The sequence below is a fragment of the Hemitrygon akajei genome, chromosome 31 (assembly GCF_048418815.1).
Source record: "Hemitrygon akajei chromosome 31, sHemAka1.3, whole genome shotgun sequence".
Lineage (NCBI taxonomy): Eukaryota > Metazoa > Chordata > Chondrichthyes > Myliobatiformes > Dasyatidae > Hemitrygon > Hemitrygon akajei.
Window position 1 is genome coordinate 37,755,072 of NC_133154.1, and position 24,344 is coordinate 37,779,415.

Sequence of the window (24,344 nt, forward strand, 5' to 3'; positions counted from 1 at the left end):
GCCTTCATTTTCCTTGAGATCCCCACAGGCTGTGTCAGTAAAAGCCAATTCAATCCGTTTGACATTGTGAAGTCTAGGACCATCAAGAAGTTTGATCAACACACATAAAATGCTAGGGGAAGCACCCATTGAGTTCTTCTGGCATTTTGTGTGTGTTGATTAAACAACTGCCACCACAAACAAAATCTTCATAAACACAAGAAATTCTGCAGATGATGGAAATCCAAAGCAACACATACCACACAAAATGCTGGAGGAACTCAGCAGGTCAGGCAGCATCCATGGAAATGAACAGTCAACATTTCCGGCTGAGACCAAATAATCTTCATACAATACTTCCTGATGCAGCAACACTCTCTTGCACAACCTCAGTGCTTTCAAGTACACTTTACTCCCATTCCAACAAACACTACATTTCAAGTGTAATGTTTCAAGTTCACAGCACTAAGATGTACTGAGCACTAAGAAATACATCAATCTGACTCCTTATGTTCACCTGACATGTACTGGGGTTAGGCAGAGGGAGCACTTCATAATGCACCAAAGAATTTTGAGATGCACTCACTTTAGAAACACAAGATTCAGCAGCTAACTTGAAGACAACAAAACCCAGAATAAAATAAATAAGTACTCTCATGTTAAGTGTAAAAGTGATGCTGTTTAAAGGTTAACTGTTTGTAGGGAGAGTGGAAGAACTCCACCCTGCCATAATTAGATGGGATCTCTATGTTCATCCAATGCTACAATGAAATCTAAGAGTAAATTATGTGCACAGATCTCCTGGGTGGGGCTTGAACTCATTTATCCAATTTTCTCTAAACTATCTTAATCACTTCCTATGATAAAAACATCCCCTGATCCAACAATGCCATGTGAAAAGTACAACTGTGCTCCTCACATTATAATGAAGATATTTGCCACTGATTCTCCAAACTACAAAAATGCTTACATCAGTCACTACATCAAATGGATTTTTAATTGTGAAAACATTCAATGCATGCACAGTTAACATCTCCAGTGGAAACAGCAACAGAATTGCAGGCCTTTCCTGCAATTCCTGACATTTGTCTTATTCAAAGTTCATTTATGCTTCTTGTGCCTAATTAAAAATTATTCAAATACCCCAATATTATAAGTGGACAACATAATCAACAATTATATACAGTGTAGCATGCAAAAAAGCACATTTGTTCCATCTGCAACAAGCAGGATTCCTGCTGGTCAACTATTTTAATTCTAATCCTCACTCCAACATGTCGGTCCATGGGCTCCTCTACTGTCATGAAGGAGGAGTACCACCTCATATTCCAACCTAACAGCATGAACATTAATTTCTCTAATGCGCCCAACCTCCCTCCTTCTCTCTCCTATTCCCCATTCAGTTTCCCCTTTTACCCCCTTCTCCTCACCGCCCATCAACCCTCCCCCATGCCTGGTGCCACTCTTCTTTCCCTCCCATGCTCCACACACCTTACCTATCAGATTCATTCTTCCTCAACTCAAACGTTTCCACCCACCATTCCCCACCGCCTGCTGGCAGTCTCACCAATCACCTGCCAGCTTGTACTCTTTCCTCTCCTTCACCTATTCTAGCTTCTTCACCTTTGCTTTCCAGTTCTGATGATGGGACTCAATGGCCCAAACCATTGACTTTTTATTTCTCTCCACAGAAGCTGCCAAGTTCCTCCAGCATTTGGTATGTGTTACTCTGGGTTGCCAGCATCTGCAGAATCTCTGGTATTAATTGTTATATACAGTGTAGGATTTTTTTTTTCCAGTTTCAAACAGCATTAACAATATATTTCTTTGTTAGCTGCCACTCAGCAACTTTCTATTTGCATTGCTACACTTCCTTATACCATGCCTGAATTTCTATCTTCATATGTCATCTTATCAAATACCATCTGGAAATCTTGTATATGTCCTCTGTAATGTCCCTACTTACCCAGCCTCTTTGCCATAAACAACTATTCAAAATTTGTTAAACGGCTCTTTAATTAGTAGCAATCTTCAAACCGATTAACCCATGCATTGCGAAACCCTTATTAACCATGTGTGGAAAATGGGGATGCCACAGCAGCGTGGCAGTTAGTGCAACCCTATTACAACTTGGGACATTCAAACAACACACACAAAATGCTGGTGGAACACAGCAGGCCAGGCAGCACCTATAGGGAGAAGCACTGTCGACGTTTCGGGCCGAGACCCTTTGTCAGGTCTAACTGAAGGGAAAGATACTAAGAGATTTGAAAGTAGTGGGGGGAGGGGGAAATGCAAAATGATAGTTTCATCCCACCCCCTCTGGTCTTCTAAGAGCTGGAAAGGCAATTGGCAAAAGGGATACAGAGCTAGAGAAGGGAAAGGATTATGGGACGGGAGGCCTCGGGAGAAAGAAAGGTGGGGGGGGGAGCATCAGAGGGAGATGCAGAACAGGCAGATTGATGGGCAGAGAGAGAGAAAAAAAAACAAACAACTAAATATGTCAGGGATGGGGTAAGAAGGGGAGGAGGGGCATTAACGGAAGTTAGAGAAGTCAATGTTCATGCCATCAGGTTGGAGGCTACCCAGCCGGTATACAAGGTGTTGTTCCTCCAAACTGAGTTTGGATTCATTTTGACAGTAGAGGAGGCCATGGATAGACATATCAGAATGGGAATGGGATGTGGAATTAAAATGTGTGGCCACTGGGAGATCCTGCTTTCTCTGGCAGACTGAGCGTAGGTGTTCAGCGAAACAGTTTCCTAGTCTGCGTCAGGTCTCACCAATATATAAAAGGCCACACCGTGAGCACCAGAGGCAGTGCAGAGAAGGTTCACTAGGTTAATTCCGGGGATGGGTGGGTTGATGGATGATGAGAGGTTGAGTAGATTGGGACTCTACTCATTGGAGTTCCGAAGAATGAGAGGTGATCTTATTGAAACATATAAGATTGTGAAGGGGCTTGATCGGGTGGATGCGGGGAGAATGTTCCCAATGATGGGTGAAACTAGGACTAGGGGGCATAATCTTAAAATAAGGGGATGCCGTTCCAGGACTGAGATGCGGAGAAATTTCTTCACTCAGAGGGTAGTGGGGCTGTGGAATTTACTGCCCCAGAGAGCTGTGGAAGCTACTACATTCAATAAATTCAAAACGGAGATAGACATTTTCCTGGATAAAAATGGCATTAGGGGATACGGTGAGCGAGCAGGTAAGTGGACATGAGGCTAGGTTTAGATCAGCCATGTGATCTCCTGGACCAGTTTTCGATAGCCTGGATGGGTCGGAGAGGAATTTTCCAGATTTTTTCTCCTCAATTGGCAACTCGTTTTTTTTTCCCCGGGTGATCACATGGGTTTGGGCGGGATGAATAATAAAATAGAATGGTCGGCATGGTGCCCTGTTGGTTGGCACTGTTGCCTTGTGGGATTCGGTGAAAACTAGAGTTAAGATTGGATCAGCCATGATCTTGTTGAATGGCGGAGCAGGCTTGAGGGGCCGATTGGCCTGCTCCTGCTCCTATCTCTTATGTTTATGTTCTTATGTATACCACACCAGCCGACTCACAGGTGAAGTGTCGCCTCACCTGGAAGGACTGTCTGGGGCCCTGAATGGTGGTGAGGGCAGGTGTAGCACTCACCTCACCACCTTCAGAGAATGGTTTTGTTCAGTTCTGAGGGTGAAAATGCCTTGTTAATGAGAGATGAGAGGAGAATGGTCAGACTGGTTCAAACTGACAAGGTGACAGTAACTCAAATAACAACAGTGGCATGCAGAAGAGCATCTCTGAACACACAGTACATCAGATCCTGAAATGGGTGGGCTACAGCAGTAGCAGACCATGATGGACACCACTCCTGTACCTGAGTGTGATGCAGGGTGCAGGATGTTATTATGGTTTGGCTCTGAGTTTCTCTGATCAGGATGAAGAAAGGTCCTTCAGCCTAACTCATCCATGCTGGCCAAGATTTCTACCTTGGTGAGAGGTAGGGATCTTGTCCAACATGGATGAGCTTAATAAGCATTCTACTTACCTCCAGTCTAAACCTCAGCTATCAATGTACCTGTCTGAATGTATCTGCCTCAACTGCTTCCTTGGGCAGTTTGCTCCCACCATTCTCTGTGAAAAAAGTTGCCCCTCAGGTCTCCTTAAAATCTTTGCAAGCTATTTCCCCTTATTCATTAAATTCGTACCTCTGTTCATGCCGCTCAGATTCTGAAGCTTGGGGGACAGGACTAACTTTTGAGGCCTCGGAGCTGTCTTGTACACTTCCTGCAGTAGGCCCGACTTCGGAGGTAGTTAAGAGTTCTTCCTCACTGCACAAGAAATTTAGACCATTGAGCTTCATTAAGGGAGGGGGATTTCATCTTCCTGATCCCCTTCAGAAACAAAACCATTACAAAATGTGTTCATTGTTAATAAATATTTAACTATTACAAGCACAGAGTACACAGCCTGGTAAAATATTCAACCCCCAACCCTTTGTTCACATAAATGAGTATTACAACTAGGGATTTTGATCAATTTAATTGAGAATTTCTATTTGTGAATTACATGCTCCATTTTTTTTTAACAGCCAAACCCAAAATAAAAACAGGGAAAATTGTAAAACATTGAAAAACTAAAAAGTCAAAAACTGAAATGTCAACAATTCAAAAGTATTCATCCCCCTTTGCTCAGTACTTAATTAAACCACCTCTCACAGCTATTACAGTCAGTAGTCTTTTTGGATAAATATCTATTGGTTTTGCACAACATGATGGAGCAAGATTTGCCCATTCCTTCTTGCAAAGTTGCTCAAGCTGTGCCAGGTTAGCTGGGGAGCGACTGTGGACCGCATTCTTGAGGTCTTGCCAGAGATGTTCAATCAGGACTGTGACTGGGCCACTCAAAGATATCAATTTTCTTCATTTGAAGCCACTCCACGGTTGCTCCAGCAATGTGCTTTGGGTTGTTTGCCTTCTGTTCCTCTCCAGTTTAAGCTTTCTGGCAGAAGTTAGCAGGTTTTTATCCAGGATCTCTCTGTATTTAGCAGCATTCATCTTCCCATCAATCCTGATCAGATTTCTAGTCCCTGCTATTGAAAAGCATCCCCATAACATGATGCTACCTTGCCATACTTTACAGTAGGGATAGTTTTACCTGGCTGATGTGCAGTGTTAGATTTATGCCACATGTACTGCTTAGAGTTGAGGCCAGAAAGCTCCACAAGACTTTCTTCCACATCTTTACAGTATCTTCTAAGTAATGCTTTGAAAAGTCTTTACGGGCAAGGATATGATTTTTTTTGAGCCAGGACTTCTTCCTTGCTACTCTTCCACAAATACTCTTTTAGTCCAAGGACTTTGTGTGGAGCTACGATCTTCATCTCCAGTTGTAGCCACTGACTTCTGCAGCAATTAAGTTTAGAGGAGTGGCCTGACCATGGCAGTGCAGCTGTGGTTTCATATTTTTTCCACTTTTTCACAATTAACTGCACTGAGCTCTGAGGTATGTTCACTGACTTTGAGATGGTCTTGTACCCTTCCACTAGATTTGGGCTTCTCTATTATCATTTCCCTGACTTGCTCTTTTGTCTTCATTTTGGTTTGGTCTGTTGAAAATCTACCATAATGTTGGACCCCATAGAGAGAGGGCGTATTTATTCTTATGAATTCATTGAAAATAGGTGATCCTCCAATTTTCTACAGCAACAAACTTGGTGAATTGGTAAGGTAATACGTATATTGCTAGAGGAAAGGTAGCATAGTAATTACAAAGAGGATGAATACTTTTCCAGCCTCATAATTTTGGCTTTTGTAAATTTTTGACAAGTTCTGGAATTTTCCTTTTGATTTGACATGACACACAATCTTTCATAGATTAGCTCAAAAGTCCTACTTGAATACATTTTAAATTTAGAAAATGAGATAATAAAATGTGAAAATAGTTGTAAGGGCCGAATATTTTTTCAAGGAATTGTAAATGCTTGAGCACACTAAAGCCAAACAAAATTGCACAGTGAATTCTCAAGTGGAAGCAGGGAAGCAGTGGAAAGACTAATGGAACCTGACTCTTCACTATCAAAACTGTTACTCCTTCCCAGTAGCAGCTTTCTCTTTTCAAGATGAACAATTACCCTTCATTAACACTTTTGCATTCACAAGAATAGCTTCGGAAATTTTGACAGCATGATCAGAATGATTTGAGATGTTTTGGATGCAAGGCTGAGAATTATATTTTCCCTCCCTGGCTTCATGTTGACTTTGAACGTGTGTCATACACAGTTCGCAAGGGGACGACTCACTGTCATTGGAGAAAATACTCCACATTCCACAGTGAAGTCGTGCGACATAGATTCTGCAATCACATTCAGAGCAGTCACAGTCTCTGCCTGCCAGCCAATACAACTTCAATCACCAATTCAGATTGGGTTATTTTGTCAATTTTTTTCTGACCCACAAAATAATTTCAATACATTCTGGAAAGATCATGTATACCCCTCCAAAATAAAATACAATGAAATAATTATAGATTTCATTATTAAAGAAATTTCATTTACTTGCCAAAGATGAAAGTAATCTTTTATTAAGATAACCAGAGATCTGTCCAGGATTTAATGGTTACCAGGCAAAGCATGAATATTATTGAAGATTACACGAATCAGGTGGGTAGTGCAGAAGATCAAGATACTGACAGGATGCAGAGCAAGGCAGATGGAGTTTACCGGTTAAGTGTGAAATGATACATTCTGGAAGGTCGAACTTGAGGGCAGAGTACAGAGTAAATGACAGGATTATTAGCTGTGAGATCCTGGGGTCCACGTACATAGATCCCATCAAAGTTGCCCTGCAAGTTGATTGGGTGGTTAAGAAGGTGTATGCTGTGTTGGCCTTCACTAATTGGGGAACTGTGTTCAAGAACTGCAAGTTAACATTGCATCTCTGTAAAACTCTGCTTAGACCACACTTGGAGTACAGTGTTCAGGTCTGGTTGCCTCATTATAGGAATGACATGGAAGCTTTAGAGAGGGTGCAAAGATTTACCAGGAGGCTTAGAAAGCATGAGGAAATGTTGAGCAAGCTTGGAGTCTTCTCTTTGGAGCAAAAGAAGATGACAGGTAACTTGATTGAGGTGTATAACAAATTGCACCTTTTCCCTAGGGTAGAAATGGCTATCACAAGAGGGGATAATTTAAGGTGATTGGAGGTAAGTATATAGGGAAGGTAACAGGCAGATTTTTTTCACACAAATTGGTGGGTGTGTGGAACACACTGCCAAGAGTGGTAGTAGAAGCAGATACATTAAGGTCATTTAAGATACTCTGAGATAGGCACACAGTTGATAGAAAAATGGAGGCTATGTGGGAGGGAAAGGTTAGATTGATCTTGGAGTAGGGCAACAGGTTGGCACGACATTTTGCTGAAGGACCTGTACTGTTCTGTGTTCGATGTTCTATCCAGAGTGACACTAACAGATGGTTCAGAAACTCTGATTTCATCACTGTATAGCTTAGCACAATATACCCTACAAGTTTAACGTGCCTCTGTAAAAGTAGCACTGCCACATACAATCGAATTGAATTCCTCTCTTGTGATGGACATAAAGCTTCAGTTAACCTTGTGAACTTAAAACCTGAGTTAACTCATCTGTAAAGTTATCCAACACCACCTTAGGCCAGACCCACAAACAGTTCAGGACCCTGATCCTTTATGGCATCAATGTCCTTCATCCTTGCCTTGCAAAGCCTCGAATATAACACATGGTAACTCACATCTTCCAGTGCAGTTATCCCCAACCATTTTTCATAAATACCTTGTGCGTGTTTTAGCTTCTGGATTGTTCACCTCAGACGATAAGACCGCTTCTGGCACGGAGCCATTGAGAACCACCATGTTTTCTACAGCTGCTTTTTCTGTGCCCGTCTGTGACATCATACCCGTTTTCGTGGCGTCTGGCACTTTGTCATCTTCTCCACTGCTATGCATGTCCAAAGTCTCTGCAGAAACAGATTATGAGGCAGTGGATGCCATTTACTTGGATTTTCAGAAGACATTTGGTAAAGTGCCACATGAGGCTGCTTTACAATATAAAATCCTGTGGCTTTACTGGAAAGATACTGGCATGGCTGACAGGCAGGAGGCAGCGAGTGGGAATAAAAGGCCTTTTCTGGTTGGATGCTGGTGACTGGTGGTGTTCCTCAGGGGTCAGTATTAGGACTGCTGCTTTTCACATTGTTTGTCAATGAGTTAGATAATGGAATTGATAGCTTCATGGCAAGGTTTGCGGATGATACAAAGATAGGTGGAGAGGTAGGTAGTGCTGAGGAAGCAATGCGACTGCAGCAGGACTTGGACAAATTAGGAGAATGAGCAAAAAGGTGGCAGATGGAATACAGTGTTGGGAAATGTATGATAATAATTTTGGTGAAAGGAACAACAGTGCAGACTATTGGGGAGAAAATTCAAATATCAGAGGTGAAAATGGACTTAGGAGTCCTCGTGCAAGACTCCCAGAAGGTTAATTTACAGGTTGAGTCTATGGTAAAGAAGGCAAATGCAAATATCCTATTTCAAGGGGAATAGAATATAAAAGCAAGGAGATAATGCAGAGCCTTTATAAGACACTAGTCAGCTGCACATGGAGTACTGTCAACGGTTCTGGACACCGTATCTCAGAAAAGATGTGTTGTCATTGGAGAGTCCAGAGAAGGTTTACAAGGATGATTCCAGGAATGAAGGGGGTAACATTTGAGGAGTGTTTGACAGCTTTGGGCCTGTACTCACTGGAATTTAAAAGAATGAGGGGGAAGGGATCTCATTGAAACCTACCTAATGTTGAAAGGAATAGATAAGATGGAGTGTAAAGGATGTTTCCTATGGTGGGGGCATCCAGAACAAGCACTGCCTCAAAATTAAGGGGTGATGCTTTTGAACAGAGGTAAGGAGTAGTAGCAAATCTGTGGAATGTTCTGCCACAGACTGCGGTGGAGGCCAAATCTGTGGGTATATTTAAGGTGGAAGTTGATCATTTCCTGATTGGTCAGGGCATCAAGGGATATGGCGAGAAGGCAGGATCTGGAATCTGCCATGATGGAATGGCAGAGCACACTTGATGGGCTGAATATCCTATTTCTTCTCCTATGTCTTACGGTTTTATGATCTTCGCACACCCTTCCCTCACCACAATCTAATCCTGATGCTTCTGAATACTTCTCCCCCTGCTGACTCCAAGGCAATGACATGCCAGGGTTAGATCCCAGAAGCAAAGATGGTTATTAGCACCACATCAAAGCCTCAACAGCGTGTGTTGCAAGCTCTGTTCAAAACTAGACTGCATTACAGCAATTCTTCAGAAATGTCCCCAGGAGAACAAATTTCAGAATCATTAAGTTTATCAACAATGGATTCATCATCCCCCTGGCTCAGTCGGGTCTAGAGTGATGTTCAAACTGTCTCATTATTTTGCCCACATTTATCTAACTGGGCACTGACTCTGCATGAAGTTTAGGTTTTCCTGGGCTGTTACTAACTGAGCTAAATCAGTTCAGTCTAATCTGATTGTCTTCATACTCATGCTCCAGTTTCAATTCTTAATATACTTTATCATGGTTATAATGGTGAATTTTCCTTTCTCACTTACAGAATAGCACAATGTGGTAAACAGTAACAGATACTTGATTCGGAGAAGGATCTTGGCGATTGTAGGGATGACTTGCAGAGGACTGAAAAGCTTGAGCATGTAAATAATAAGGAAGAGGATGTGCTGGAGCTTTTGGACAGCATCAAGTTGGATAAGTTGCCAGGACCAAATGAGATGTACACCAGGCTACTGTGGGAGGTGAGGGAGGAGATTGCTGAGCTTCTGGCAATGATCTTTGCATCATCGAGGACAGGAGAGGTTCCGGAGGATTGGAGGGTTGCGGATGTTGTTCCTTTATTCAAAAAAGGGAGTAGGGACAGCCCAGGAAATTATAGGCCAGTGAGTTTTATTTCAGCTGTTTGTAAGTGTACGAAAGAGGTGTACAAGATGATGAGAGGCATTGATCGTGTGGATAGTCGGAGGCTTTTTCCCAGGGCTAAAATGGTTGCCACAAGATGACACAGGTTTAAGGTGCTGGGGAGTAGGTACAGAGGAGATGTCAGGGGTAAGTTTTTTTACTCAGAGAGTGGTGAGTGTGTGGAATGGGCTGCTGGCAACTGTGGTGGAGGTGGAAACGATAGGGTCTTTTAAGAGGCTTTTAGATAGTTACATGGAACTTAGTAAAATAGGGGGCTATAGGTAAGCCTCATACTTTCTGAGGTAGGGACATGTTCAGCACAACTTTGTGGGCTGAAGGGCCTGTATTGTGCTGTAGGTTTTCTATGTTTCTATGCAAGTTGATGGAGAAGATCCTGACAGGCAGGGTTTAGGAACATTTGGAGAGGTATAATATGATTAGGAATAGTCTACATGGCTTTGTCAAAGGCAGGTTGTGCCTTACGAGCCTGATTGAATTACTTGAGGATGTGACTAAGCACATTGATGAAGGTAGAGCCATAGATGTACTGTATATGGAACCCCATGCAAGGCTTATTGAGAAAGTAAGGAGGCATGGGATCAAAGGGACATTGCTTTGTGGATCCAGAACTGGTTTGCCCACAGAAGGCAAAGAGTGGTTGTAGATGGGTTATATTCTGCATGGAGGCTGGTAACCACCTGGATGAGGAATTGGAGGGATGGGTTAGTAAATTTACTGATGACACAAAGGTTGTGTGTGTTGTGGATAGTGTGGAGGGCTGTCAGAGGTTACAACAGGACATTGATAGGATGCAAAACTGGGCTGAGAACTTGCAGATGGAGTTTAACCCAGATAAGTGTGAGATAGTTCATTTTGGTAGGTCAAATATGATGGCAGAATATCGTATTAATGGTAAGACTCTTGGCAGCGTGGAGGATCCGAAGGATCTTGGGGTTCGAGTCCATAGGACACTCAAAGCTGCTATGCAGGTTGACTCTGTAGTTAAGAAGGCACTGGCCTTCATCAATCGTGGGACTGAGTTTTAGAACCGAGAGCTATATAGGACCCTGGTCAGACCCCACTTGGAGTACTGTGCTCAGTTCTGGTCGCCTCACTACAGGAAGGCTGTGGAAACCATAGAAAGGGTGCAGAGGAGATTTATAAGGATGTTGCCTGGATTGGGGAGCATGCCTTATGAGAATAGGTTGAGTGAACTTGGCCTTTTCTCCTTGGAGCGATGGTGAATGTTTGGTTTTTGTTGTACTGCAGATCATGGTCTTTCTTGGAGGCTTTCCTATTGCTTCCTTAGTGGGCAGAGGGTGCTAGAGGGTTTTTTTTTGCTGAAGTGAGTGGGAAGGGTTGTTGCTTTGCTGAGATTGTGTACAGGAGGGGGCAGTTACAGGGGTTTTGGGACTCTAACATTCTTACTGTCACTCATTCTTTGGGGCTTTTTTCTGTTTTTGCGGATGTCTGTGAAGAACAAGAATTTCAGATTGTATACATTCTCTGATATTAAATGGAACAATTGAAATATTAAGGAAACCTTTCTGAACACATTTGACAAATTCTTTCCCATCCAAAAAATAAAAACACAAAATGCTGGCAGAACTCAGCAGGCCAGACAGCATCTATGGGAGGAGGTAGTGACGACGTTTCGGGCCAAAACCCTTCACCCTCCTGATGAAGGGTTTCGGCCCGAAACGTCGTCACTACCTCCTCCCATAGATGCTGTCTGGTCTGCTGAGTTCTGCCAGCATTTTGTGTTTTTATTTATTTCCAGCATCTGCAGATTCATTCGTGATGTCTTTCCCATCCAGACCTTTTACACTTTGGGAGTTCCAGTCAATACGGGGAAGTTAAAAATCACTTACTATCAGAAACTTAGGCTTCTTGCAACAGTCTGTGATCGCTCTACAAATTTGTTCCTCTAAATCCCCATGAACTGTTGGGTGGTCTATAATATAATCCCATTAATGTGGTCATACCTTTCTTATTCCTCAGGGGTACTCATAAAGCCTCACAAGATGAGCTGCAACTCTAGTTTAGCCACCCCTCTCCAGCCCTGTGAAGCACTAGCAAACATTATCACTGGGATATTAGCCCCCTCCTCTCCAGTTCAGGTGCAAATGCTCCCTTCTGTACAGATCCCAATAATCCAAAAATCTGAAGCCCTCCCCTCCTGCACCAACTTCTTAGCCATGTGTTACCTATTTATCACCTCACTAGCATGTGGCACAAGTAGCAATTCTGAGGTCACAACCCTACAGGTCCTGTCCTTTATCTTAGCACCCAACTTCCTGAACGTTCTTTGCAGGACCTTGTCAACCACTCTACCCATCTGGTTGGTACTAGCATGGACTACAACCTCTGGCTGCTCGCCATTCCACTTAAGAATGCTGTGGACTTGATCCGAGATGGGAGGCAACAAACAATCCAGGACTCTTGTCGTCGTCCACAGAATCCCCTATTGCTATAGCTCACTTAATCTCCCCTCTTCCCTTCTAAGCCACAAAGCCAGACAGTGCCAGAGACCTAAATGTTGAGGAATGCCTCTGCTAGGTCATCCACCCACCCAGCAGTATCAAAAGTGTTCAAAAACTTGTTGAGGGGAATGGTCACTGGGGTACTCTGGGCGGGCTGCCCTTATCCCTTCTGATAGTCACCCAGTTACCTGTGTCCTGCACCTTGGGTATAATTACCTCTCTATATGTTCTATCAACTTCTCAGCCTCCCAAATGATCCGGAGTTTATCCAGGTCCAGCTCCAACTCGATAATATGGTCCGTTAGAAGCTGCAGCTGGATGCACTTCTTGCAGGTGTAGTCTTCAGGGACACTGATGGTCTCTCTGCCTTCCTAGATCCTAATTGAAGCATTCTAGTGTCCTGTATATCATCCCCACTGTTCTAAATGTGTACTAACATAAGTTGGTGCTAAACAATGACTCCTTTGCTTGCATCTTCAGAAACAGCTCTACTTCCATCTTTAATATGCTCGAAATGGACTTTTTAACATTGTAGTGTTGTAAACCAGCAGGTTATTGTTATGCCTTCTGCTTGCTGTGAAAATGGGGGACACCTCCCTCTCTCTTATTAGGGAGAGAGAGAACCTGTGGTTTGTCGAATGCCAGATTAAATGCGATTATCTTTGGGGTAACTGCAAGGTTTGTGTCTTTACTATCGCTTAGCTCACGCTTGTGCTCAGTAGCTGGTGTGCTTTTTTGCCCCGGGGGGAGGGAAGTGTTGCTGCCACTTACGCGCGGGAGGGGGGAGCTAGGGGAGACTTTGGAATTCTCACGTTTGACTGTCGTTCATTCTTTAGGACACTTCTCGGTTTTCATGGATGTTTTGTGAAGAGAAAGCATTTCAGGATCTATACAAGTGTCCCCCACTTTATAAATGTTTGCTTTACGCCACTTCGCTTTTACAAAAGACCTACATTAGAAACTTGTTTTCGCATTACAAGGAGGATTTTCGCTTTTACAAAAAATTTTCCCATATAAATTAATGGTTCTTCACTTTATGCCATTTTGGCTTAAGAAAGGTTTCATAGGAATGCTCTACCTTTGTAAAGGGGGGGGGGGGGGAGAACACCTGTATTATATACATTTCTCTGACATCAAATTCGACCTTTGAACCTTTAAATTACAAAAAATCTACCTACCGCCTATGCTTCTCACTCAAAGTCTTGATGAGCCAAAGCCTCAACTCTCCACTCTTAACACTGGCCCGCTCACACAATGGCCGCTCTACTTAAATCTAACTTCTTTTTATTGGCCTTGCCAAGTGCCTAAGTATGCACAATCTAATGACTCTTCAGGAAATGTGGCGAGCAAAATGTGCCACCTGCCCCTGCTCGCTTCTTTTAAACTCTCTCCAAGCAATAAGGTATTGCCTTGTGACTGTGGTGCACAAAATGTGCTGACCGCCTCCACTCGCTTCTTTTAAACTTTCTCCCTCCAAGCAATTTGGTACTTTCTCGGGACTATGGCGTGTCTCTTTTAAATTGTCTACCCCTCCAAGTAATCAGGTCTCTCCTTGGGACTGTGGCACGCAAAATGTACGCACTGCTCCTGCTCACTTCTTTTAAACTCTCCCTCTACACAATCTGGAGTCTCCTCAGGACTCTGGCCACAAAATGGATGCTAAGACAATTATATATAAAACAAGCACCAAAATATCACAGCATCAATCTTGCTGTTCAACACTTGTTCTTAGTTTGACTTCTTCACTTGAATTGAATCGTGAATACTGAAGGCAGAAACTGAGGACTGAAATTTTGAAGGTCTTTCGTGGCAAGAAAATTCTGGAAAGCGGAACTCCAAAGTATTGCCAGATATTGGGGTCCGAGTCCACGGGATACTCAAAGCTGCTGTGCAGGTTGATTCTGTAGTGTGGAAACTCTAGAAAGGGTGCAGAGGAGATTTACAAGGATGTTTTCTGGATTGGGGAGCATGCCTTATGAGAACAGGTTGAGTGAACTAGGTCTTTTCTCCTTGGAGCGAAGGAGGATGAGAGGTGACCTGATAGAGGTGTACGAGATAATGAGAGGCATTAATCATGTGGATTGTCCGAGGCTATTTCCCAGGACTGAAATGGCTAGCACAAGAGGGCTATGGATAACCCTAGGTAATTTCTAAGGTAAGAACATGTTGGGCACAGCTTTGTGGGCCAAAGGGCTTGTATTATGCTATAGATTTTCTATATTTCTATATATTCAAGAGTGTACAAAATAGTGCAGCCAGATGTTTGATGCTAATACTGAGAATAGATAGAGAACAACAGTAGGGAAGATAGCCCAGTCACAGCCTCCAACAACTCTTCTTTAATTGTGATGAAATTTGGCTACTTACAGGAAAGATATCAATAAGACTGAAAGAATACAGAGAAAATTTACAAAGGTGTTGCTGTGACTTGAGACCCCAAGTTATAGGGAAATGTTAGGAATTTATTTTCTGGAGCTTAGAAGAACAAGGGGAGCTTTGATAGAGATGTACAAAACTATGAGAGGTACTGTTAGGGTAAATGCAAGAAGGCTTTTTCCACTGAGGTTGGGTGAGACTAGAACTAGAGGTTAAAGGCAAAGGGTGAATCTGAGGCAGATCTTCACTCACAGTGTGGTGTGAGTGTGGAACAAGCTGCCAGTGAAGCGACTGCAACTTTTAAAACCAGTTTGAATAAGAATGTGGATGGGAGGGTTGTGGAGGAATACGGTCCCGGTGCGGGTCAATGGGACTAGGCGGAAGAACAGTGTGGTATGGACTAGATAGCCCAAGGGGCTTGTTTCTTTGCCTTAGTGCTCTAGGACCCTATGATTCTAATTTGGCATGTCCTCACAAAAAAAGCAAAATTGAGGGGTTGTGGTGGAACTGAATCACGTGTCAGCATAGATACCAAGATACCAAGTTAACTTGCATGCTGAGATGCAATTTATATCAAGTTGGCAATGGCTATTTTACATCTATTCTTACCCCAAATATTTTCCTAAACCCTACTTTAGTCTGCCTCACATAGAGGACGTGCAAACACCGCACAGAAAATTCCAGCTGCTGGGATTGAATCTACGTCACTGGACCTACAAGGCAGCAGTACTTGAGTGAATGAAAAGATTATAAATATCTTTTCAGATATGTGTGCATATGTAAATCTTTTCACATACATTGTGTAAAGTTTAGTTAACAGGCCAAGGTTAAATAACTGACAAAATCAAGATGCATAGCTGCAATTAAGCTAAAGAATTATTTATAGTTGGGTAAAAGCAAAGAAACTTTATTCAAAACAAGTTATGGTACATTTGCCTAGCTTTGATCTTGAGGCAACAAACTTAAGGCATAATTAAAATAATAACTTTGTGCCCATCCACTGCATGGCAGTTCGAAGTCAAATAGCAACAGTGAAGATATCTGACTTGTGACACAGAAACCTTCAAATGCAGGAAGTCTCGGACAGGACAGTTAGACTATATAACAGAAGTAACATTTTCCTTAAAGCAGTTATTAAAAAGTAGCCTCGTGGTTCAGAGCAAAAGTTGCAAGGGCAGATAAAAGGAGGAGATAGTTGGAATGAGCTAGGAGTAGGATAGGGGAACTTGGGAGAGAGAGATGGAGAAAAAGCAAAAGGGAGGAAGAGAGGGAAAAATGGGAGGGGGAAGAAAAGGAGAGAGGAAAGAGGGACAGAAAAGGGAGAGGGGAAAGAGGGACAGAAAAGGGAGAGGGGAAAGAGGGACAGAAAAGGGAGAGGGGAAAGAAGGAAAGAAAAGGGAGAGGGGAAAGAGGGACAGAAAAGGGAGAGGGGAAAGAGGGAAAGAAAAGGGAGAGGGGAAAGAGGGACAGAAAAGGGAGAGGGGAAAGAGGGACAGAAAAGGGAGAGGGGAAAGAAGGAAAGAAAAGGGAGAGGGGAAAGAGGGAAAGAAAAGGGAGAGGGGAAAGATGGACAGAAAAGGGAGAGGGGAAAGAGGGACAGAAAAGGGAGAGGGGAAAGAAGGAAAGAAAAGGGAGGGGGAAAGAGGGACAGAAAAGGGAGAGGGGAAAGAGGGACAGAAAAGGGAGAGGGGAAAGAGGGAAAGAAAAGGGAGAGGGGAAAGAGGGACAGAAAAGGGAGAGGGGAAAGAGGGACAGAAAAGGGAGAGGGGAAAGAGGGAAAGAAAAGGGAGAGGGGAAAGAGGGACAGAAAAGGGAGAGGGGAAAGAGGGACAGAAAAGGGAGAGGGGAAAGAGGGAAAGAAAAGGGAGAGGGGAAAGAGGGACAGAAAAGGGAGAGGGGAAAGGAGGAATGAAGGGAGAAGGGAAGAGGGAAAGAAAAGGGAGAGGGGAAAGAGGGACAGAAAAGGGAGAGGGGAAAGGAGGAATGAAGGGAGAAGGGAAGAGGGAAAGAAAAGGGAGGGGGAAAGAGGGACAGAAAAGGGAGAGGGGAAAGAGGGAAAGAAAAGGGAGAGGGGAAAGAGGGACAGAAAAGGGAGAGGGGAAAGAGGGAAAGAAAAGGGAGAGGGGAAAGAGGGACAGAAAAGGGAGAGGGGAAAGAGGGAAAGAAAAGGGAGAGGGGAAAGAGGGACAGAAAAGGGAGAGGGGAAAGAGGGAAAGAAAAGGGAGAGGGGAAAGAGGGACAGAAAAGGGAGGGGAAAGAGGGAAAGAAAAGGGAGAGGGGAAAGAGGGACAGAAAAGGGAGAGGGGAAAGGAGGAATGAAGGGAGAAGGGAAGAGGGAAAGAAAAGGGAGGGGGAAAGAGGGACAGAAAAGGGAGAGGGGAAAGAGGGAAAGAAAAGGGAGAGGGGAAAGAGGGACAGAAAAGGGAGAGGGGAAAGAGGGAAAGAAAAGGGAGAGGGGAAAGAGGGACAGAAAAGGGAGAGGGGAAAGAGGGAAAGAAAAGGGAGAGGGGAAAGAGGGACAGAAAAGGGAGAGGGGAAAGAGGGAAAGAAAAGGGAGAGGGGAAAGAGGGACAGAAAAGGGAGAGGGGAAAGAGGGAAAGAAAAGGGAGAGGGGAAAGAGGGACAGAAAAGGGAGGGGAAAGAGGGAAAGAAAAGGGAGAGGGGAAAGAGGGACAGAAAAGGGAGAGGGGAAAGGAGGAATGAAGGGAGAAGGGAAGAGGGAAAGAAAAGGGCGAGGGGAAAGAGGGACAGAAAAGGGAAAGGGGAAAGGAGGAATGAAGGGAGAAGGGAAGAGGGAAAGAAAAGGGAGGGGGAAAGAGGGACAGAAAAGGGAGAGGGGAAAGAAGGAAAGAAAAGGGAGGGGGAAAGAGGGACAGAAAAGGGAGAGGGGAAAGAAGGAAAGAAAAGGGAGGGGGAAAGAAGGAAAGAAAAGGGAGAGGGGAAAGAGGGACAGAAAAGGGAGAAGGGAAAGAGGGAAAGAAAAGGGAGAGGGGGGAGAGGGGAAAGAGGGAAAGAAAAGGAAGAGGGAAAGAAAAGGGAGAGGGAAAGAAAAGGGAGAGGGGAAAGAAGGACAGAAAAGGGAGAGGGGAAAGAGGGAAAGAAAAGGGAGAGGGGAAAGAGGGACAGAAAAGGGAGAGGGGAAAGAGGGACAGAAAAGGGAGAGGGGAAAGAGGGACAGAAAAGGGAGAGGGGAAAGAGGGACAGAAAAGGGAGAGGGGAAAGAGGGACAGAAAAGGGGAGGGGAAATAGGGAAAGAAAGGGAGAGGGAGGAAAATGGGAGTGGGGTGAGAGAAAAATGGAATGGTAAAACATGGTAGGAAATTCTGAAACTGGGGCAAAATAATGAGGTTCCCTCAGAGATGAGTCATGTCAAAGAGCAGAATGGACAGTAGAAATCACAGGTAGCTGAGGTGCCAATGTAGTTCTCTTGGTTCTGGGTTGTCTTTCGACAGTTGATTGCTGGTGTTTATAATGCAAAAGCATTATAATAGGAAATCAAGTGAATGGAATTAAGTTGTTAATCTGCAACAAAGGGCAGGAAAAGGTTCAAATCATTGAATAATTTGCTAGTGTAATTTTCCTGACATTCTGAGGATGAGATCACACACGCAGTGGTCACATCTAATCAGCCAATCATGCCACAGCAACTCAATGCACAAAAGCATGCAGACATGGTCCAACCAAACATCAGAATGGGAAATAAATGTGATCTATGTGACTTGTTGTGTTTGTTGATGCCAGACAGGGTAGCTCGAGTATCTCAAATACTGCTGAATTCCTGTGATCTTCATGAACATCAATCTTTAGTTTCCAGAGAATGGTCTGAAAACATCCAGTGAGTGGCAGTTCTGAGGGCAAAAATGCCTTGTTAATGAGAGAGGCCAGAGGCCAGACTGGTACAAGCTGACATGAAGGTAACAGTAACTCAAATAATCAGGCGTTATAACAGTGGTGTGCACTAAAACATCTCTGAATGGACTACACATCAAACCTTGAAGTGGATGGGCTACAGCAGATGACAAGGCACAGGAGCTACATAATAAAGTGGCCAATGAGTGTATATGTCCTGAGTGAACAGAAGTGGGTATACCACTAGAATCCAACGTAGAATGGGATCCGTAGGAAAGGAATGGAGCTCTACATAATAAGCAAAAGGATTTAGTATGGCTTGTAACCCTGTACTGTTCAATGCCTGTACCTCTTTCTGCAACTGTATCCTTGACTTCCTCATCGGAAGACAACAGTGTGCTAATCAGAAATAATGTTTCCATCACATTGACAATTGACACTGGTGCAACTCAAGGATGTGTGCTTAGCCCACTGCTCTACTCTCTCTACACCCATGACTGTGTGGCTAGACCGAGCCCAAATGCTATCTTTAAATTTGCTGATGATACAACTATTGTTAGCAGAATTTCTGACGGGACAACAAAACATTCAGGAACAAGATAGATCAGCTAATTGAGTGGCCTCGCAGCAACAACTTTGCACTCAACATCAGTAAGACCAAAGAATTGTGGACTCCAGAAAGGGTAAGACGAGGGAACACAAACAAGTCCTCATTGAGGGATCAGAAGTGGAAGGAGTGAGCAATTTCAAGTTCCAGGGTGTCAATATATCTGAAAATCTATCCTAGGCCCAACATATTGTTGCAGCTATAAAGAAGGCATAACAGTAACTATACTTCACACAAAATACACTGCAGATGCTGTGGTCAAATCAACATGTACGAACAAGCTGGAGGAACTCAGCAGGTCGGGCAGCATCTGTGGAAATGAGCAGTCAACATTTCGGGCAGAGACCCTTTGCAGGACTGAAGAGGGAGGGGGCAGGGGCCCTATAAAGAAAGTGGGGGGAGGGTGGAAGGTGCCAGGTGAAAAACTAATCAGAGGAAAGATCAAGTGGTGGGGGAGGGGATAGGCAGGAAAGGTGAAGGACGAATGTAAGGGGAAAGCACTATGGGTAGTAGTAGAAGGCAGAATCATGAGAGAGGTGATAGGCAGCTGGAAGAGGAGGCAGAGTGAAACTGGGATGGGGGAAGGGAGAGGGAGGGAATTACTGGAAGTTGGAGAATTCGACGTTCATGCCAAGGGGCTGGAGACTACCCAGACGGTATATGAGGTGTTGCTCCTCCAGCCTGAGTTTGGCCTCATCATGGCAGTAGAGGAGGCCATGTATGGACATCTCCGAATGGGAACATGAAGCAGAGTTGAAGTGGGTGGCAACCGGGAGATCCTGTCTGCTGTGGCGGACGGAGCGAAGGTGCTCGACGAAGCGGTCCTCCAATCTGTGTCAGGTCTTGCTGATGCAGAGGAGGCCGCACCGGGAGCACCGGATGAAATAGATTACCCCAACAGACTCAGAAGTGAAGTGTTGTCTCACCTGGAAGGACTGTTTGGGGCCCTGAATGGTGGTAAGAGAGGAGGTGTAGGGACAGGTGTAGCACTTACGCTTGCAGGGATAAGTACCAGGTGGGAGATGTGTAGGTAGGGACATGTGGACCAGGGAGTCGCGAAGGGAACGATCCCAGCGAAAAGCAGACAGGAGTAGAGAGGGAAAGATGTGCTTAATGGTGGGGTCCTGTTGAAGGTGGCTGAAGTTGCGGAGGATAATATGAAGTAGCTATACTTCATTAGGAGTTTGAGGAGATTTCTATAGGTGTACAGAGGAGAGCATTCTAACCAGATGCATCATCATCTGGTATGTTGGGTGGGCACTGTACAAAATCGAAATATATATGTATATAGTTTGTGTGTGTGTGTATATTCACCCCCTTGGAAGTTTTCATGGTTTATTTTTTTACAACATTGAATCACTGGGGATTTAATTTGGCTCTTTTGACACTGGTCAAAAGAAAAGACTCTTACATGTCAAAGTGAAAACAAATTTCTACAACTTTGTCTAAATTTATTACAATTATTAAACACAAAATAATTGACTGCATAACTACTCACCACCTTCAAGTCAGTATTTAGTAGACACACCTTTTGCAGCAATTACAGCCTTCAGTCAGTGTGGATAGGTCTCAATCAGCTTTGCACATCTGGACACTGCAATTTTTCCCCATTCTTCTTTACAAAACTGTTCAAGCTCTGTCAGATTACATGGGGATCGTGAATGAACAGCCCTTTTCAAGTCCGGGCACAAATTCTCAATTGGACTGAGGTCTGGACTCTGACTTGGCCATTCCATGACGTTAACTTTGTTGTTTTGGGCCATTCCTTTGTAGACTTGACTTTATGCTTGGGGTTATTGTCTCGCTGGGAAACAAAATATTCGCCCAAATCACAGTTCTCTTGCAGACTGTATCACATTTTCCTCCAAGATTTCCCTGTGTTCTGCTGCATTCATTTTACCCTCTACCTTCACAAACCTTACAGGGCCTGCTGCAGTGAAGCACCCCCACAGCATGATACAGCCACCAACATGCTTCACGGTATGGATGATGTGTTTTTGATGATTGTGTGGCATTTGGCTTACGCCAAACATAGCGTTTAGTCTGATGACAAAAAAACTTAAGTTTGGTTTCATCAGATCATATAATGTTCTTCAAACTGACTTCAGAGTCTCCCACATGCCTACTGGCAAACTCTAGCCGAGATTTCATATGAGTTTTTACAACAGTGATTTTTTCTTTGCCACTTTCCCACAAAGCTGTGACTAGTGAATCACCCTGGCAACAGTTGCACGTGCAGTCTCTCATATCTCAGCCACTGAAGCTTGCAACTCTTCCAGAGTTGTCAAAGGTCTCTTGATGACTTCCCTTACTAGTCCCCTTCTTTCACGGTCGCTCAGTTATTGAGGATGGCCTGCTCTAGGCAGATTTACAGTTGTGCCATTTCCTTTCCATTTCTTGATTGACTTAACTGTACTCCTAGGGATATTCAGTGACTTGGAAACTTTCCTCCTTTACTCTCTGTATACCCATGACTGTTGCCACTCACAGCTCCAATCTTAATTGGCTAAATTTCAAATAATAACGAGCCAGTTTTTAGAAAAGTCAAAATGCTGATAGAGTGGTGTCAAGGAAACAAAGGAACTGGTTGTGAACTACAGGAGGAATGGAAACAGGCTAACCCCTAGACATCAATGGATCTTCGGTTGAGAGGGTGAACAGCTTTATAAGCTCCTCAGTATCACCAAGGATCTCACGTTGTCTGTACATACCGGCTGTGTGATGAAAAAATAACAACAAAGCCTCTTTCACCACAGACGGTTGAAGTAGTTTGGTATGGGCCCCCAAATCCTAAGAACTTTCTACAGGGGCACAATTGAGAGCATCCTGACTGGCTGCATCACTGCTTGATATGGGAACTGTACCTCCCTTAATCACAGGACTCTGCAGAGAGTGATGCGGACAGCGCAGCGCATCTGTAGATGTGAACTCCCCACTATCCGGGACATTTACAAAGACAGGTGTGTTAAAAGGGCCTGAAGGATCATTGGGGACCTGAGTCACCCGAACCACAAACTGTTCCGTTGCTGCCATCCAGGAAACAGTACTGCAGCATACAAGCCAGGACCAACAGGCTCTTCCACCAGGACATCAGACTGATTAATTCATGCTGATACAATTGTATTTCTGTTATACTGACTGTCCTGTTGTACATACTATTAGAAATTACTAAAAATTGCACATTTAGATGGAGACATAACGTAAAGATATTTATTCCTCATGCACATGAAGGATGTAAGTAATAAAGTCAATTCAATTCTTGTTCCATCTCCTGACTTGTGCTTTTCAATAACCTTTTCGCGGAGTTGCTTGGAGTGTTCTTTTGTCTTCATGGTGTATTTTTTGTCAGGACACTGATTCACTAGTTTTATATTTGTACAATTGTATATAATTGTGTATAATTGTTACACTAGGTATTTTTACAACATTCAAAATGAAACAATTTGACTGCACACAGGTCTCCAAAAACAGATCTCCATTTCACTCATTATGACTTCTGAAACCAATTGGATGTACCAGTGATAATATGGTTGTCATATTAAATGAATACTTATGCAATCGATTATTTAGTTTTATATTTGTAATTAATTTAGATCACTTGGTAGTGATCTGTTTTCACTTCGACATGCAAGAGTCTTTTTCTGTTGATCAGTGTGAAAAAAAAGGCAAATTAAATCCACTGCGATTTAATGTTGTAAGACAATAAGACATGAAAACTTCCAGGGGGGGGGGGGGGGGGAGAGAGTGAATACTTTTTATAAGCACTGTGACGCACACTTTCTGTACTTCAGATTTTAATTATTATGCACTGCAATGTTCTGCTACCGCATGACAAATTTTATAACATATGCCAGTGATATTAAACCTGATTCCGATGATACTCCACAATACTCACTTTCCTCCGATGTTTTGTCACGTCCGTCACCACTACTCTGGAGCTCACCGGCAGGAGCAGAATTGGTTTCCATAGATACAGGAGAGTTTGTTCGCAAGCGTCCAGAGGGGCTGAAAGAAATTAATTCCAATTAACAGAAGCCTGGATGGGTGCCACATTTCTCACCAGAATCCACTGCTACTTTTTTCTGCTTTGTTGTTTATCTTTAACGTCATGCAGACCCTCAGAAAAACAAAAAAACAGCAGATGCTGAATATCAAAATGTAGACTTTGTTAGGTCCTTGACTATCAAAGTTGGATGACAAGTTGTTTAAAATTGGGATGGCTCCAAGTTTTATTTTTATTAACCAGCAATTACCCAAAACCAATTATTAAAATCTTCTTGTCCCAACTTGCAATGTCCAGCATTTTTTACCTAGTTTCTCCCATTTCAACTAAAGATAGATACAAGGCCAACAGGATTTTGCCAAGAGGTCGCCCTCTTTGGACCTGGACACTCAGGATTGATCTGTGGAGAGCATTCAGATCCCATTCTCAAGGGCAGCACAGTAGCAGAGCAGTTAGTGCATCACTTTACATCAACACTTCACTGATCGTGGTTCAATTCCTGCCACTGATGGCAAGAAGTACGTTCTCCTCAAGACACTTGGGCTCCTCTGGGTACTCTGGTTTCCTCCTACATTCCAAAGTCATACGGTTTAGTGTTAGTAGGTTGTGTTATGCCAGAAACATAGTGACACTTGCAGGTTGCCCAGTGCAATCCTTGGTCTGTGCTACTTGAGGCAAACTGATACATTTCACTGTATGTTTCAATGTTTTGATGTAGATGTGACAAATTAAGCTAATCTAATCTTTAACTATCAGTATTACCAAGTTCACAGTAAATTTATTATTAAAATACACACAGATGCAAGAAAAGGTTTGTGAACCATTGCAATTACCTGGTTTTCTACAATCTGTCTAAACTAATAACACACAAACAATTGTACTTCTTCTTGTCAATACTGAGTACGTCATTTAAACAAATCATAATCTAGTTCAAAAAAGTATGTGAACCTCTGGGGTAATGCCTTCTACAAAAGCTAATTGGAATCAGGTGTTCCAATCCATGAGATGAGATTGGTGGTGTGGGCTGTAGCTGTGCCTTGCTCTATAAAAGACACACAAAGTCAGGG

General features: G+C 43.4%; 1 protein-coding gene across 3 annotated transcripts in view; it reads right to left on the minus strand.

Moving 5' to 3' along the window:
* Nucleotides 1-24,344, minus strand: part of LOC140719226 (serine/threonine-protein phosphatase 6 regulatory subunit 3-like) — a 214,264-nt gene that overhangs the window by 26,315 nt on the left and 163,605 nt on the right. For 2 of the 3 annotated variants that reach the window (XM_073033683.1, XM_073033682.1), the window contains exons 20-22: nucleotides 23,170-23,279; nucleotides 7,775-7,958; nucleotides 4,174-4,296 (exon numbers count right to left, since the gene is read on the minus strand). In XM_073033683.1, coding sequence (XP_072889784.1) covers nucleotides 4,174-4,296; nucleotides 7,775-7,958; nucleotides 23,170-23,279 — 417 coding nt within the window. Of the gene's footprint in view, nucleotides 1-4,173; nucleotides 4,297-7,774; nucleotides 7,959-18,076; nucleotides 18,667-23,169; nucleotides 23,280-24,344 lie in introns of those variants that run through there. The other variant, XM_073033684.1, reaches the window with a different exon arrangement.